The 18018-nt window shown below is 38.4% G+C and overlaps 2 protein-coding genes across 2 annotated transcripts in view; both read left to right on the forward strand.

Annotated features, from left to right (window-relative positions):
- The window catches only part of LOC101847786 (leucine-rich repeat-containing protein 49), a gene marked incomplete at its 5' end in the record, with an annotated part of 27163 nt that extends 21511 nt beyond the window's left edge, over nt 1–5652 (forward strand). Inside the window, 6 exon segments of the mRNA XM_005090663.3 lie at nt 545–750; nt 1072–1230; nt 1848–2064; nt 2660–2845; nt 4148–4384; nt 5307–5652. Of these exon segments, the coding sequence (XP_005090720.3) occupies nt 545–750; nt 1072–1230; nt 1848–2064; nt 2660–2845; nt 4148–4384; nt 5307–5507 (1206 nt within the window).
- Nucleotides 5653–13323: 7671 nt separating this feature from the next.
- LOC101848260 overlaps nt 13324–18018 on the forward strand; it is a gene marked incomplete in the record, with an annotated part of 33837 nt that continues 29142 nt past the window's right edge. Inside the window, 1 exon segment of the mRNA XM_005090665.3 lies at nt 13324–13717.

An 18018-nucleotide genomic window follows, 5' to 3' on the forward strand; every position in this document is an offset into this window, starting at 1 on the left:
ATAATGAAATCTGTTCAGATGTTCTTTTAATTTGATTGTAGTTGTTGAAACGTTTGCTCTGGGTATTCAGCTGGTATTATGAAATTTCAAGCAATGTCAAGTGATGGTACCTGCTAGATGGGTGGTTTTTTAAATAAAACGGCTGTTTGTTTACCTTTTTCTATTGCAAATATATGACAATTGTCCGAAGATGCAAATGTAGAGGTCTTTTATCCTTTATAAAAAATTAATTTTCGTCTAATTTTGTATATAGGTTTTTATTGACGAGGAGATAATTTGCGGTTTCTGCTTATTTGGATATGTATGACATTTTTTCCCCCCAAAAGTGCTTGCGTTTGATACGCCCTTTTTCTTTTTGAGTGTGTCATTAGAGAGTGCTGCTCCTAGGTTATACTTTCTTACTATTTGCCTGTTTATTTCTTGTTGAAGCAGCCTTCCTGAAAAAGGTTCAAATTGCCTTGTTTCAGTCATTCCCAAAGTATAATTCTTGCTTTGTCTGAGCACAAATTTTTGGTCCGTCTACATCAAATAATTCCACTAACAGGAGAAGCGTCGACTTGCCATCAACAATGCCAAACGTCAGTGGGAGAGCATGCAGGGTTCCATGATGAGCAGGACCTCTCGACTGGTCAAAGTGAGCACCACCATGCCTGAGCTCTTTGCCAACCACATCGGCTCTGTGCCCAATATGGAAATGACATCACCACCGGGGCCAGAGATGGACGGCTTGGACTTAGAGTCTCTGACCAGGTATTGATGAGGAGGGGGCAGAGGTTATTGAATGGATAACTTATGCTCAATTGTATTGCTTGTGTGTACCTTTTCCTCTTCTTTCTGCCATTTCTTGTATTCTTATCATTGATTTAAGTGCTCAGCGTTTGAAATGACCTATTTCTGTCAAATAGATCTTAAAACGGATATAGAAGAAAAACAAAATGTTTTCCCAGCCCATTTCATTGAGCACTTTTGTGTTGAATCGTTGTACCTGTATTTTGAGTGCAAAGACAAACTGCTTTTCATCTTTGTCCATCATGTTTCACAAGAGAGAGCAAATGTTTTCCCACTAATCAGCAGTGACCTGAGGAGCCGGCCATGCAGTGCACGCAGCAATGTGACGGATGCTGAGAACTCACAGGATGAAGTTCAGAAGGATAGGTCAAGAAGTGGTAGCCGGCGAAGAGAACTCAGATTCCCACTGCGGACAGAGAGTTCAAAAGATTCTGGTATAAGGTGGGATTGTGTAGTTTATTTTACATTTTGTCTTTAATACTTTCTGAATGAAAATTCATATATGTACTTGTAGCTCTAATGTGTTTCTGAGAGTTTGCCAGTGTTTCTACTGGGCAGGAAAGAGAATTCAATCTTTTTCCTTCATCAAGTGCAAATCCATTTCCATCTTGAAAAACAGTTAGCATTTAAAGATAAAACGACTGACAATTTACATTAAGATCTCTTAATTCCTCTCCTACAAAGTCCAGTGTCATCTCTGTTTGAAATATTCAAGATTTGAATAATCTGAATAACCAAAAAATTACATTTTGAGTTTAATTAATCATTCAGTTAACAAAGAAAATTATCCATAATATGCAGAGTGGGCCATGTTCTTATCAGTAAAGGGTTGAAATATTTCTCCAGCTTGTCATCTAAATATTTTTATAATGGTTTCATTTCTGTTTGAGTTTGTTGGGTTTTCTACAGTATTGTACACTTGGTTGTTTGTGACTTGAGGACTATTTAGTAATGATCTTTAAACTTGAACTGTTATTAAAAAAGAATTATAATTCTAATTGAAGAGAAAAATCTGCTATCAAAAAGTGAGAAGGAACCATGTTGTTTGTGATACCCAGTGGCGCCACCACAGTGATAGGAGATGGGCTGAACATGCTGGAGCAGATAGAAGGAGACACACTCTCCTTGTACGGGCCTCAGTCGCTGGATGCGTTCGACCGTAACTGGGGTGTGCAGGCAGCTGGTGCGGTCAATGTCATTGTCTTCAAGTTCATCGACTTTGATGCTATTGTCAAGCAGCTACCCAAAATCAGAGTGCGGTTTCCAGCGACTCAGGTATGTGAGCATTGTGTGTTACTGTCTTGTTTTGCTAATGTTTCCTTGTAAAACCTTATAGTTAAAGTTGACTGGGGCCATGCTCACTATTTTGTAAGCTTTAGGAAGAATTATTTTAAAAAATATAAGTTGTTTAGAAGACTACAAGCTTTTTGACATAATGGAATTAAATGGTGATCCTGTCAGTGCTTTTATTTTTATCTACATTTTTATTTGTTTCAAGAAGCCCCAGCTCCTTTTAAACGAAGAAACAGACTTACATCAATTAGCCATCATATTATAAGAATTGACTTTCCCTCTTTTAGTTTTAATGATGCCCCTCGTATATTCCATTTGTGAATCGATTATTTATAGTATAAGTGTCTCAATGTATCACTCTCTTTCTCTCTGTCTTTGTCTCTGTCTCTGTCTCTCTCTCTTTCTCTCTTTCTTTCTCACAATCTAATGTTCTTTCTCATTCTTTCTCCATCTTATCTCAAACAAGACTTTCCATACTTGCCTCATGATGCACGCACACACACAAGCAGGCAGAAACACAAATGGACACTCACTGAAACAAAGCTCATCCGCAGGGCTCGTCTTTTTCTTTCTCCAGAGCCTGGTGTTCTGTTCCACCAACATTCACAGCCTGCGACAGATCAACGCTCTCTCAGCCGTCCGCCGCCTGGACAATCTGACCATTGACCTAGACGGGAACCCGGTGACCAAGTTCACTCTGTGGAGGATGTACACTGTGTTCAGGCTGGCCCACTTTGCCCTGAAGAAAATTAATGATGTTGAGGTATGTTCACTGAGGGTGCCTTAGTTAAATGTGACTTGGACAGACTTTGTTCCTCTTTATCACAAGGGTGATCTTTGTAGTGAATTATATCCCTTCTGACAGACTTTGTTCCTCTTTATCACAAGGGTGATCTTTGTACAGAATTATTTCCCTTCTGACAGACTTTGTTCCTCTTTATCACAAGGGTGATCTTTGTACAGAATTATTTCCCTTCTGACAGACTTTGTTCCTCTTTATCACAAGGGTGATCTTTGTACAGAATTATTTCCCTTCTGACAGACTTTGTTCCTCTTTATCACAAGGGTGATCTTTGTACAGAATTATTTCCCTTCTGACAGACTTTGTTCCTCTTTATCACAAGGGAGAGATCAATATACCCAGCTCTGTCTCTCCAAGTTTGACGGGATGTGACTGTAATAATAATTGTATGACTACTTTAACTTCTAGAAACATTGTTTTTCTGTGCTGGTGAAGACAGATATTATAATTATATAAGCCCTCTTACATTTGCAAGAATTCATCAGGACTGACCTTTGAACTTTGATATCGTTAAACCCAAGTGTTCATACAATAGCAATATGAACAGCAAGGTGCATCACAAAGTAGTACTTTACCTATGGCAAGATTTGTTTCCTTAGACAAGAGCACTATTCATTAGCTAGATTTTTCATCTAAGTCTACACTCGCCTTTATTTGTTCAGTAGCTGGGGGGAAGGGTGGATATGGTTGTGACGTATCTTTATCTCTGCCAACTTTTGACGTCCGAAAAGCTTGTGCTATGAATGAACCCTTCCCCACAACCCCATCAGACACACCCTAACACTTCAGCCACCTACCTGATCAACCTCTCTTGACCCTGGCGCACACTAGGACATGTCATGTCTTACGCATGTCTCAACAACACGAATATTGGTGTGAAAGAAGGCTTTTGATGTACACAACAGGCTTTATTTTGTTGATTTTAACTAATTAAAAAAGACTGTGGAATCTGTCTCCTTTCTTTGAATCTGAGTTTTTGTTGAATCCAAGTTTGTTGAATCCGAGTTTCACTGTTGTAATAGTTTGTGAACTTAAAATGGAAGTTTGATGTTTTGTTTTCTTGCACGTTACCGCTATATCATTTCTCGTAGTGTTAGTTGTTGGCCGATGAGTAACAACATTCATGCAGCCATCTGTGTCTTTTTGAAATCGTACAAGACTTCGGTGCTTGCCTCAGGAGAAAGGTTTAGTCTCAAAATATGACTTTCCTCTTTGTACATTAAAGAAATATATCAGCAAATGATTTTTTTTTTTTAATTCCAGGTGTCATCTGGTGATATTGTGAATGCAGAAAAGTTGTTTGGGCCATTATCTCACGTGGCCACATCACAGCTGCCCCAGTACCGCTTGCTGTCGCTGATGAGTGACTCTAGACGGAAGCAGACTGTGGTTACAGAGGGCAGGAAGATAGGTGAAGGGGGCAAGGGAGGCAATGACAAGGCACACTCTGAACTTATTGGACGGGCTGGGTTGGCTTATTCTGTGCCAGAGACGAAGCAGGTGAGTGATAATTGAGCACTAGGAAAAGCCATAACATTTTTTTCTCAGCCATATCTCTTGCTGCAGAGTTTCACTGTACATCATAAAAAAGTCCCTCTCTTGGTGGACCAGTTTATTTCAATTACCTATCTCAGTCCCCTTGAAGACTGTATTTGAGCCACTTGGGCGTACATGGCAATCTTTCACATTTTTTCTCAGGAGTGGCTCAATATATTCATCTTGTATAAATTATACAGTGTAGTCTGCTTCAACAAGAATCTGCAGGACATCAAGATTTATTTTTAGTTAGCCAGGACTTCAGTTTTAACAGTTTGCTCAAATAAAAATCTTGGATTTTCTTTTTTTTTCGGTTTACTGCTCTTTTCATATTAATTAAACGTGTTGGATTTTATCAGACTCCACTGAAAAAAACCTATTGTAAGACAAAACAAACAAAAAATAACCAAATCAATATAGCTGGTTATAATAAACTAACATTCAGGGAAAGAATGCTGCATAAATTTGTAAAAGTGAATTTTTAAAGATTTTCACGATGTCTTGATGAAACCTAAAAGGTGAAATGTCAGACCCTTCTGATGCCAGAAAAATTACTGTAAATTTTTACCCATGTTCAAATTAACAAAGATTCTTTCTTTTTCTCCTAAGACATTTTCGTTTCAGACCCAGCACTCATCATTCCTCTCTCTTTCCTCCGCTTTTGTTATCCCATGTCCTTCTTAGCTATAATATGTTCTAGTTTTGACAATAAAATATAAGGTGGAACTCTTTTTTTCTTTCTCTCTCACTCTGTGAGTTTGTGTTGTCTCTTCTCTGTTGCCCAAACTTGACATACAGTTCATCAACTTGTTATTGTTGTTTCATGTCTCTGACGTAATATCTCCATACCACATGCAGTCTCCACTTTGCTTTTATTCATTCTCAGGATCCAGATGGAAAGCGCCACTTTGCCCACAACTACTTGACTGAGATGACAAAAGAGGCAATTTTTAACGACCGCAAGCGAACAGAGTTGATGAAAATCTGGCCTAACTTGATAGTGGATATGGTTCAACGTGCTCTGACGGATATGTCAGATATGGATTCTTACATGAAACGTTCACTGGATGAAATGGAAAGATCTTAATTAAAAGAGAATCATGTCATTATCCTTCTGCTTTCAAATAAAAATTCATGTAAGATTAAAATTATTTCCCTTTATATTTGTACCTGATTGGGATTTATGAATGTCTGAAAGCAAGATATTAAATCATGATACCAGACATGTGTTCTTTACAGTATCTTCCCTCCAACCAGAATTTTGTTTCAGTTCCTGTTTGCAGTTATCTGTTGGCCAAAACTGCACTTATAGTTCCTCGTTTTAAAAAGAATCGCTTCGGTTTTTTTGGGGGGTAAATAGTAACATAAAACATTAGTGCCCTTGATCTTGTCTAAAAGGGGATAATCAGAAATTTGATACCCATCTGTGCTTGTTCGATAGCATGCAGCAAGCTCACCTGTGGACATTGCACTATGGAAAATCATGGCTGTTGGCTTGATGTGTGAACTGAAAATGAACAAACCAGCCTCCATTACGACCATTTTGTTATATAGAAAGATTTAAGTTCAAACTTTAAAATTTTGTTTTGAAATTGATTTTTCATGCAGCGGAAAACAACCCCTGAATTATCGATCTCATTGCCATGGTGTCTTGTCATTTTTTCTTTACTTATTCACATGGTTTACTGTTCGATATATTTTCCTTATTGTGTGCAAACTTGAATCAAACATTTTGTTGGGATTATTGTTCTATTTTCAGTTACTTTTTGAGCCCCGGTCTCCTGGGCCTACAAGATTCTTACATCTACCTTTAGTTATCTGCAAAATTAACATTAGCACAACCTGAAGAGTGCACTGGGTGCCCAGAGGGGTAAAGCTACTGCTCACTTAGGCATGCTCTCATTTCCTTAGGATGAAACCCATTTTATATAATCTTCTGACAGAATTGGTTTCCAGGTTTTATTTGATGTGTTGCTCTGAAGCTGATTCTGCTGCTTATATCTACATTTGTTACTCCGGAATTGTTTATATTTGAAGCCAGTGTGGGATGGTCACTAATGAAAGAATTTGAAAGAAACAAATGTAGCCTACATCATAGGAATCAATATAAAGGTCTTGAACCTCTTAATGTAGTCTATTCTTCTTTCCTTTCAAATATTTGAAAACTTACCCTCTCATTAAGATTCTGTTACACGGATATAATTTGTCTGAGTTTAAGTTGACTCTTTAAGGTAGTGTTCAAGTTTCATTTTCAGTCAATTTAGCTTTCTGTTTGAATGATTACTTTTGACTCCATGAAGGAGATTTTAAACAATATATTCTATATTATCTTTCTTTTGGACTAGTTTGAATAACAGCATGTGATTTGCTTCTAATTTTGGATGAAACTTTGGTAAATTTGTTTGCATTCCAATGGCTGGGTTCAAGACTGACAATTGTCAAACTGCAAAATGGCGTTTATCAAAGTGTTGCATCCAGCCTTGGAATTGCTCATTTTTGGTCTACAGTAGATCCACCAGTGTGGTTTTTTTCTGCTGACAATTGCTTGTATTTTACCTGAGTGTGGTTGAAGATGTTGTTTCTGCCTGACTGTCATGCTCTTTCTCATCTCTATATAATAACAATTATCACGTCGATGTGGTTCTCTATACTCACTCTGAATTGAATTATGTTTCACTTCATCTTTTACATGATGTGCAAAGATGTTTGAGATTTAATACCTAAACTCTCATTAATAAGCTCAGCTGTCAATATTTCACTTCTTTGCTCATTGTATCTGCTTTTTATTTTTATTTCTTTATCTTTATTGTAACATTCCACATTAGATATATTATACAGTGCTGCCATATTGTTATATCTATGATGCCAAGAGAAATCGAGCGCTTGGGCTGTCCAGCTTAAATGTCATCTATTATGAATCATAATGGGACTAAAAGATGAATCACATTCTCTGATATCTTTTGCGGTGTTCAATACAGGTATTCTTTGCTTCTATGCCTTGCAGTGAAAGTGGGTTACTTTCTCTGCCACCATTCATCGTTTTAGAATTCATTATTTGTCATAAATAGATTGTGATGTCCAATGCTTTTCCTTGCTATACTATGTACCTCAGTGATACCTTAGTAAAGGACAGCTTTTTTCACCACTTTTCCTTCTTTAAATGACGGTATCTTATTTTCTGAAAGGCAAAACAAAAGGTTAAACTGTTATCATCTCGACATTGTCAGTGCATAGAAACGTGTATGATTATTGATTGCGGGGGAAGCCAAAGGTGATGGTTTTATTATGAACTAGTTCAGTCCCAAGCATATATTAGTCTAATAAAAGTTTGTAGGAGAGATTTTCCTTACAACTCTCTCTTTGGATATTTATGAAGCATTGAGCTAACAGTTTCCCCAGGTTTTTGTTGATACACAAATGTTGTATTGCTTCATGCTGATGCAGATAATAATGAAATTTGAGCCTTTCATATAGAGATGTATTTTCTTGCAATATTTATGTACAAAAATTATGCACTGATGAATGGTGAAAGAGGAGGGATTTTAAAGAAATTTTTTTTAACCTTGACTGTGCAGCATGATTTATTCATCAAGCGCATAACAAATTTATCATATATGTATATTGTAGCCAGGTAAGATTATACTGGTGCCCTGCCTTGTCAGTTCTACATATATATATATATACACATATATATATATGGTCTGTCTGAGCAAAATAATGATAAATGTCATTTTCTTGTCTGAATACTGGCTAAAACTCTTTGTTTCAAAGGGAGGGGGGGGGGGGGACCCACTGTGGAATGAAATCTTTTGGTGGGAAATTTAAACATCACTAAATTGGTCATTAAATCAAAACAAGTTAATCTATTTTGATAGTTATTCATCTAAAGAAATAAACTCGGCTTTCTGGAGATATGGCGTTAAAAAAACACTCATAAAGGGATGGGAAACATTTTTCAGAATTTTTTCAGTGTTTTTATATGAACCTTGTTCAAGAGAGATAAAAAGGGCCCAATTATTAATCCTCAAAGGGGGATTTATTTTTTTTATTGAATATATGACAGATTTAAAGTCTAGCTTGCCATTGCTGGTCACCCAGATACAGTGGCCTGGTTTCTGGCCAGGGCTGACTACACACCCTATCCGTATTGAAAGTCACAGCCGTTGTACTAATATTGATTGTCATTCTTTGTGAACTGTCTTTCACTGTGACACCCGTCCACTGAGATACGCTTTAAGTTTTGGTAGCATTCATTCTGATTCTGCATTACAATATAATTGCTTGTTCATTTCGTTGGACCTCGGCTAAAAAAACGTAAAATGAAACTGCTTTGTTTAATTTTCTCAGGTCTTTTCGTATAGGTCTAAAAGTTGAATGACCAACAGAATCTAAAAGCCCATTCATAAAGATCACTGCAAACTAAGGTTCCGACACTTATTCTTTGATGTAAGCCTAATGCAGGTCAAAAAAATAATAGGGGATTTACAGCATACACTTAAAACATTAAAAAGTTGACATATTTTCCTCAACACCACACACACTAACTACGCCTTAGAAATGCAATTCAAGAGATAGGTTGAGTATCTGTGAAGGCAAAGTTACTGTAAGTCGTTTATTTTAGTGAATCCCTGCATGCATCCATAGAGCGGTTTTTGATATAGGACCCGAAGAGACAAACATTTTTATTACTGGATCAAGATTTTTAAAAAAAATATTTTTGATTGGGCGCTAGCATGCAGAAGTGCCTTGCAAAGGTAAGGCAAAGGGCACAGGTAAATTAATAAATGAGCTAGAATGTTTTTAACGTGGTCAGACGAAAGTGAACAAGCTATAGGTCTAAATATGAATGCAAATTTAAGAGGAGAAAGCAGAGCAGAGGTACCAATAGTATTTGATCATGTGATCCTGTTCTCTGGTCTTTCAGTTTAAGTTTGAAAGCCTGTTATGAATAGACTAACGGTGTATCCGTCCCATGCCAAGTGTACCTTTTTTCACGTCCTGGTAAGTCTTTGTCAAGATTCGACTGCTTAATACAAGACTTCTTCATTAGCCATTTTGAAAAGTGACATATATGATGGACTCTTATGCTGCGCAGTCAATTAGTGTATTAATATAATACGTTTCCTCTCTTAACGTGTACAGATTCCTCCAATCCCTGTGGATACTTATTTAAACAGTTTCGCTGTAATTTATTTACTTTGCTTGCCTTCTTTCCGTTTCTCGGATTGATTTTTAAAATATGCCTGTAGTGTGGTTTTTGTAAATTACCTGGAGTCAGTTTGTTTGAAAGAAATAAAAGAGAGAAATGTATTGGAGACGAGAGATGGAAAGAGAGAAAGGGGGAAAGAGAGAGAAAAAGGGGGGGAGAGAGAGAGAGAGAGAGAGAGAGAGAGAGAGAGAGAGAGAGAGAGAGAGAGAGAGAGAGAGAGAGAGAGAGAGAGAGAGATATGCTGATGTGTATAAGTAAATCCTTAAGATGGAACTACACCAGTATAATATGAAAATGTGAAGTTTCCCCTTGAGTGGAAAAATAAATCATAAAGCTTGGGTCTCTTTCAAATTCCTAACAGTAATTTAAGTAGGCTACAATTATAATGTTAGATAGTTTTGCTTTAGATAATTTTTTCTGCTAGATCAACAAAGGTGCTGAAAGGTACAAAAGTTTTCATGACACATCTTTTTATCTGTGATTGCTCGTTTCCAGTTGTTTGAGCTGATCCTGTACATATTGTTAATCAATGCCTTTGGCTGTTTATTTTGCTTGTTTGTTCTCTTTCATCTGTTTATGAATCTAACTGCAAATTACTGCGGTCTAACAGTTCACGTGATATGTCTTTCACTGAAAATTAAACGTAAAAATTGACTGCTCAGTGCAAGGCTCCGTCATAGGTCACTTTTCATAATGGTGTGTGGCGGGGTCTCACACTAAGCAGACTAAATGTCTTTTTTAATACAAGATTTTGAATAATAAAGTGAATTGTTCTCATAGATGACCAGCATTGTATATCAAATCGGTTTGCTATTATGTTGTTGTTGCTGTTGTGTTGCTGTAGATTTGTCATTGAGATTGTTGTTGTCTTGTGTCTGGGAGTGAAAGTATGTTTGCTTTCCATGTAACGAAGAAAGACTGATCACTTTAGTTCTGAGATGAGAGAATGCTCAAAGGAAGAGAGAGAAAAAAAACCCAACAAAAAACCCACGTAATATTTTACATGTTTAAGCACAGACGCACATTTGTAACTTCTGCTGGGGGTTCATCTTGGAAGTTATATTGTAAGGTCATAGATCTTTGGGGTCTTTTGTTTCCGGCAATCCAGTGTAAGACGGCCAGGAGAGGGAGGGGGGATGAGAAAGACACAGACATAGCGTAGTGGCAAACAGACAGGCTGGAGCAATAAACAGCATGTACATCTTATTATAGCTAATATAAAGAAGAAATGCCAAAAAGTAATTTTGCTCATGTCTTTCAAAACATGGCAGGTTCAATAATAGTCAAAGGGGCTGATAATTTCTAACTCGACCAATATCCGAAGCTTGAGAATTCTTTTACCAATGAAGACTGTCGTTTTTCATCTGTCCCATTAAGTGTTGTTTTTAAAAAAAATCTCTGACGAGGAAAGTGGGTGGTTGGCGGATGCTCTGGTGTGGTTTACTTCTTCTTTCCTATGAAACATCTATGGTCCTTATCTCCGCTTTTTCTTTTTCATGTTTGTTACTCTCTTGTAACACCTCTAATATTCTGGCGCTCACATGACCGTATGCAGTTTCGAGCGCTGTAAAACCTCTACTAAAACTAATTACGTGGACAAGAAATTAGTCCTTCAATAGCATAAAAGTGTTTGATAGAGGTAAACATTTCATAATTACTTAGAGAGAGAGAGAGAGAGAGAGAGAGAGAGAGAGAGAGAGAGAGACAGAGAGAGAGAGAGAGAGTGTGTGTGTGTGTGTGTGAGAGAGAGAGAGAGAGACAGAGAGAAAGAGAGAGAGAGTACTAACGGCTAGTGCCATTTACGATAGGACCGTTAGCTAAGTTTTAATCATCCTGGGCCAAGCAGGCCAACGGCCCGGAAGAGGCATTCTTGAACCCAGTGTTGGTTTGGTAGGTTTTAAGACTCTCCAAACTCTTGAAGGAGGCATTGCGCTGCCAAGAGCGAAGAAATGCTCGCAGCTAAAGGGATTTGAAAACGACAACAACAAGAACAAGTCTATCCAGTTATTTGGTTCTGTCATGTTGGAGACATCTGTTAGGAAACACAACACCAAGGAGGTTATAAATAGAATGGTATTTTATTCAACAGTCCTTGCACAACTGTAGATCAATGTGGTCAGGACTCGGAGAACAGCCACCGTATCTTGTGACACTGTACTCGCTACAAAACCATGAGGGCATAGCAATGACAAATTGATACACCACTGGCGAGAAAACAGTTGGCCTATGACAGCCTTGGGGATCTACAGCCGACTGCGCAATTTGCGCTCCGCAGGATTGACTCTGATCCTGTCATTGAGAAGAAGAAGAAGAAGAAGAAGAAGGCCAGATCTAAACAGTCGTCTGGCTGCTCAGATTCCTGCTAGGTCGGCCTACACTGAGTGGGGCAAAAATTAAAGAGTTTTACTGTTCACGTATTATCAGTGTTACTGTAAACTCGGGTCTCCGGTGGGACATACCGCACCTCTGCAGAAACTGGCCTTCGGATCATCGAGTGCCTAATCTGCGACAGAGATCGGCGATCATGGTTCTCCGGTTGCTTCAATATTTTTTTGCCAGCGAGAGCTAAACGTTCAAGGCTTGTATGTCTGTTCAAGAAGTACCGATTTTAAAAAAGAGATAAAACGCACTTATTCTCGTGAAAATCTAAAGCAGGTATACCAATGTGCAACGCTGGGGAGCATTTTACCATTACCGACACCCATGACTCGATGGGACCAGTGTAGTATGGGGAGGAAAAAATACCGCAGGGAAGAGACAACAAGTGACAGTATACAAAATAAGATACCCGTTTCTTGCCATCAATCACATGCCCAAATCAGCCATAAAATGTATTGTCCTTGCCCGTCTAGAATTTCAATGAACGCAGGATAGTATAAACCGATTTATTATTGAATCTGTATCCACTCAACGTTAAATTATATCTCCGGTCCATGTGCAGCAGGTCTATCTCTCGCCCTCCAATCTTCAACCCAAACAATGCCCCCCTCCCACTCCCCCGCCCCTGAGCACCAATGTCCAATACCTGTCTACAGAAGCGAACAACCAGGCGGTTTCATATTGTCAGCAAAAGGCCTCGGGTACCGCCTTCTAGTGTTTTGATGAAAAAAAAAAGAAGCAGCAAGTGAGGCATAAGACTAGCAGATCCCCTGACGTAATTTATTACCAGTACAGGTATTGGTCCGGTACTGGCAGTACTCGACGTCTAGGGCCAGTCAAGTACCAAAACGCAATTTCGATGGTACCGGCCAGCACTACGAAAGATACACTAGGCCTCAGAGATCAGCACTACTAGGCCTACTAGTTGTACATGTAGGTAGAAAATCTTTGGTAAGAGTTCAGAGAAGTTCCCAAGGCTAATTTTAGCTTTTTGCGCTCCAGAACCAAAGATTCCAAGAACACCTTTTACAGCACTAAGCCGAAGATCAATAAATGTGAGGTATCGTGGTGAAATCAGATGTTCGTCAAAATAACCGACATTTTTCTTCCCTTAGGGCAATTTTCACCGACTTAAAAAAAAGGGTTTTAGTCGTTTTGTTTTCAACTCATCACCTTTAATGCTCATTAAAAAAAACACACTTTCCTGAGTGTATTTTATTGAAAGAAATGAAAAAATGTAGTTCGCAACGGCACTAATTTCTTTGGAAGTTGTCAAACATCGTCTCGCTAATTCTACCTCAGACACCAGGAGACCCCCACCTCCTAAAAACATCTCAGCTTTTATTCCAAATGGAGGGGTATTTTTCCCACTCATAAACAAACTTTAAGATGACACCAACAATTCCATATTCCCAAATATTTACGAGCGCCTGATTCCAGCGCGTCGTGACACAAGTATAAGTAGGGCCCGAACCGGCTTTCATAACGTTCACCTTATCAGGAGGGCCTCTCTTATACGCACACCGATTGGTGCTTTATCTACCCGGATCTGTGTACTGTGGCTGTTTGGGGGGGGGGTGGAGAGAGAGAGAGGTGATCAAATTCGGTGGTGGGCCCTGATCTTCCTCTATAACTAGCATTGTGACAGTAGCAGCTTTACACGAACACTGTGCGCTGGATATCCTTCGAGGCGAGAGACAAAATAAATGGTAAGATCTGTTGAGTTCGTATGTTAATGATTTATTCAGAGGCTAATACAAATAAATAAATAGATTACACTTTCATTGATCTCAAAAGGGCGATTTGGTTCACAATGGAAAACATACATTCATGCATACATGCATACATAACTACATAATTATGAATACATACATACACAGATACATGAACAAATACATGTATAAACACACAATATTACACCAGTACAGAACAATTTACAACTATGCCATTGCCGGTCGCCACTGTATTTTGAGCTTGGGTTGTCGTATCTTGCTCAAGGACCCACCCCAGTGACCACCCATCTAAACCCCGCGTCATTACACTTGCCTGAATTATTTGAGTCTGAACTCATTGCTCACTAGCCCCCCCCCCCCCCCCCCCCCCAAGTAGAACCTCCCCACCAGGGCAGTACTACTGACTGAAGTTATCTTTAGGCCATTCCCAAAGGGGAGACATTAACATGTTCTTATGCACCGTAGAATTGTGAATGGGCTGATTTATCAATGTCAATGTCATGCTCTTACTGTACCAGAACAACATAGGGAGAACTGCTGCTTTTTCTTCCCTCATCCGTACTATCGTCATTTTTCCTCTACTTCTTTTGTATGTTTGTCGCTGTCTTGTGAACTGCTATTTCCAGGGTGCATTGGCAGTTGACACAGGTTTTGTGCTGTTGAGGCTAGAGAGGTGAACTGTACCGAGTAAGCCTGATTCCCCGTTTGGACTTCTCGTTGACATATATCCCCTTGGGCTCATATGACCTTATGCAGTTGCAAGCGCCGTAAGAACCTTACTAAAACAAACTAAAAGTAGAACCTGCTCTGACAGTCACCTGTCCAAGACAAGCACCTGTACAACCCCCCCCCCTTTTTTTTGGAGCTAAAATATTGTATTGACTCTGTCCAAAACGTCCACCTGCCTATGACAACCAATTTTTTCCTCGATATTGGGTGACCGTCTTAGACTATTTAACTGTATTATTGTTATCATCATTAGTATTATCATTTCTATCATTATTATTACTATTATCATTTCTATCATTATTATGATTATGATTATCATAGCTTAACGTGTTCTAAATTAATTTCTGAAGATACAGAGGTCATTTAATAATCTAAAAGAATGTGTTTGGTTTCGTTGGAAGACTGTCTCGACGCGGACTTCCTGATTCCTATAGAGTGATTTCTGTTGCTTAAATGATTCAGTCTGTATTTAGCATTGCTGAAAAGATTTCTACATTTAAGTCTGATTACATTACAGTATCTCAAAATCTGAAAAAATGCCTTCTATAAAACTGTGATGCTGAATATGGAGAACTGCTTCAATACATCATGATAGTGATAAATGTTAAATTTCAATTATATACATGCATGCACATAATTATGTAGGACCCAATGGTTGGGTGCCAATTCCATGACAGGGAGTCAGTTGCGTGTTATTGTGCCACAAAGAGGTTATAAAAACAATTCTAACCTTTTGGCGGTGCCAGTTGCATGGCAAATTTCTATAAGCGAAGAGTTTGAATGACATGCACCGTGCAGCACCGTTGCCAGTTTCGTGTCACTTAGAAGAAAACACGTCCTTGCCAAATCTGGGCCCGAGAGTGCCTCGGATTGCAATGCAACCACCATGCACCACTGAGCATTTAAAGGGGGGGGGGGGGGAGGGACTATACCCCCAAAGTCCCAATTCGGCTCAACATTATGGAATTTACGTTGTAGGCATTTTTAGCTTCCTCAGCCTCTACTACAACCATTTCATCGCACAAGACCCCACTATACCGCATTTTCCCCCTAATACCAGGCATGATCGTCACCACCATTTCCTCTTAAAGTCAATATTTTATTTTTCTTTATCGGAAGTTTTATCAAAACGCGACTCTTCTCTATACCTTTTTAAATAACTCCACCATTTTTTATCCAAACTTCATTAAATTTTCACAGAATGAAGAAAAGATGTAATACTAAGCATTAGTTTGTTGAATTATTGATATATCAAATATATTTTTGTTGGTGGTGTCTGGAGAGGGGATTTTCACGGATTTTTTTGCAAACTTGAATTCAACCTCAGGAAAAAAAATTATGAACATTTTTTAATTCGTTTAGGAATAAAACAACAGACACATTTTAGATCTAAATCTAGTGTTTGTTCACACGCATTAAACCCCCCCCCCCCCCCCCAATTAATTTCCATGAGCAATAAGAGCGGTATTTATTACGTAAGACATGTCAACAAAATCCAATATGGCCGCCGTATTCATGGAAACCAAACTTTTTTTTTCCAATTTGATGGCGAATTTTAAGATTCCTTACTATGCTTGTTAATTTTTTGAAATTTGTTGAAATTTGGTTGAGTAATAAGCGAGATAGCCCTCAGGTGTAGCCCCCCCCCCCCCCCCCCCTTAAGTCGAAGTCCAAGCATTGACTTTTGGCTCAGAATGTTTTGTTCGCAGATGTATTGAGAAACTATTTTCTTGAGAGATGGAAGACGCCATTTTTTCCATTTCCTCGTTGTTAATACTGACGGGAGAGAAAAAAAAAAGCTTAAGATTTAGTCAGAGTTTAACAGCAATTGTAGCACAAATAGGTCCTATAAGTATAAGTGCCGAAGATTAGAGTTATTACTTGTGAGTAACATACAATGAAAAGAAGGAGCGATAAGGAAAATAGATTGTTGTGACGTCGGTGGCCTAGTGGTTAGGCTACCGGACTCATAATCGTGGGGTTGCGGGTTCGAGGCTTGTGTCCTTGGGAAAGGCACTTTACCTGAATTTTCCTCACTTCACCCAGGTGGGATTGGGTACCCAGCTATAGACAGTGAACGATCTTGTCAGTTTGCTAATGTTTGAGCGCTTAACTAGCTGCTAGCACTGTATGCTTCCCGGGAAGCTGAGAATGTTTATGAGTGTTCTGTGATCTGCTGGGATAATAAAGCGCATGCTTTCGAGTGAGGACATGCGCTATACAAATGCTATTTATTATTATTATTATTATTATTATTGATAGGAAAGAAGGAGCAAACCATATCTGAGCATCCGCCAACCACACACAGAAGAATCTGAAGACTCCGATAGAGTTGTGGCTCATCGTCCTGTAGGAAAGACACCGAAAGAAACGAGATCGTGGACGTGACTTTTACTGTACATAGTATTTTGATGAGATGCATCCATATCATGCAGAGATTTGGTTTCAACTACTCAGTTCAAAGTATTCAGCGATGCAAATTCTGTTTGGATACTCCTTGTTCATCGCAACTGTTTTATGATGTTGTTTTGGTGTTGTCGAAATGCAGTGGGTCTTTTTCAGCAAATTTTGATATTTTTTCTTTCCAATTCAAAATGTTCAATTATGCTTTGTTAACTTGTTTTGAATAAAGTAAGTTCTGTCACGAATACGAAATTTGCATAAGAAGAGGCCTGATCCAAATTGGATTTCATTCTATTTCCGTACGTGTATGTTCTCGGTAGGCCTAATCGTTTACTTACTTATCTATAATACCCTTTATGTACTACGTTGTGCAGCTGGAAGGACACCATTTCAAAGAAGCAACGTTTCGCACTTTCGAGAGGAAAACGGTAAAAGAGTTGATGCGAAACTGAATGATGCAAGTAAATTAATAATAATAATAATGGATTGCATTTATATAGCGCATATCCACTTATGCAATGCTCTATGCGCTTAACATGATACACATTATGGATTTACAAATCAATTTTAAAGGTACATAGTGTTACATACTCGTGCAAATACATATTCACTCACGCACGCACCACACACACATACATACACACATACATACATATGCACATACAAACTCACAACGATCTACAGCTTGGATGGATACTGTCTAATCGAAATGTGATGAAAATAGAAATGCTTTTAGTTTCTTCTTAAAAATTTCTAGATTTTCTGCTTCTCTGGTAGTTTTTGGAAGCCTATTCCAAACAAGTGGGGCAAAATATGAAAAAGAGCGTTGGCCATATGATTTGTAATTTATTTTAGGCTTAACAAGGGTTGTTTTGTCACTTGATGATTTGAGCGTTCTAGGAGCCACGAACCCGGTAATTGGCAAGTTGGTATTCAATTGGGTCCTGTACCATATGCAATTGGCTCCTACCTATAAATAGAATATAAATAATATACACATACATACATTGTATATATATATAATAACACATACAAATAAATATATTACACACATGAAGGTTTGTATAAGATAATATTTAAAAAGAATATTGGGCATTGTGTATATTCGTGTGCGCCCTTGCGTGTGTGTGTGAGCTTAAGTGTGT

The sequence above is a fragment of the Aplysia californica genome, unplaced genomic scaffold, assembly GCF_000002075.1.
Source record: "Aplysia californica isolate F4 #8 unplaced genomic scaffold, AplCal3.0 scaffold00020, whole genome shotgun sequence".
Lineage (NCBI taxonomy): Eukaryota > Metazoa > Mollusca > Gastropoda > Aplysiida > Aplysiidae > Aplysia > Aplysia californica.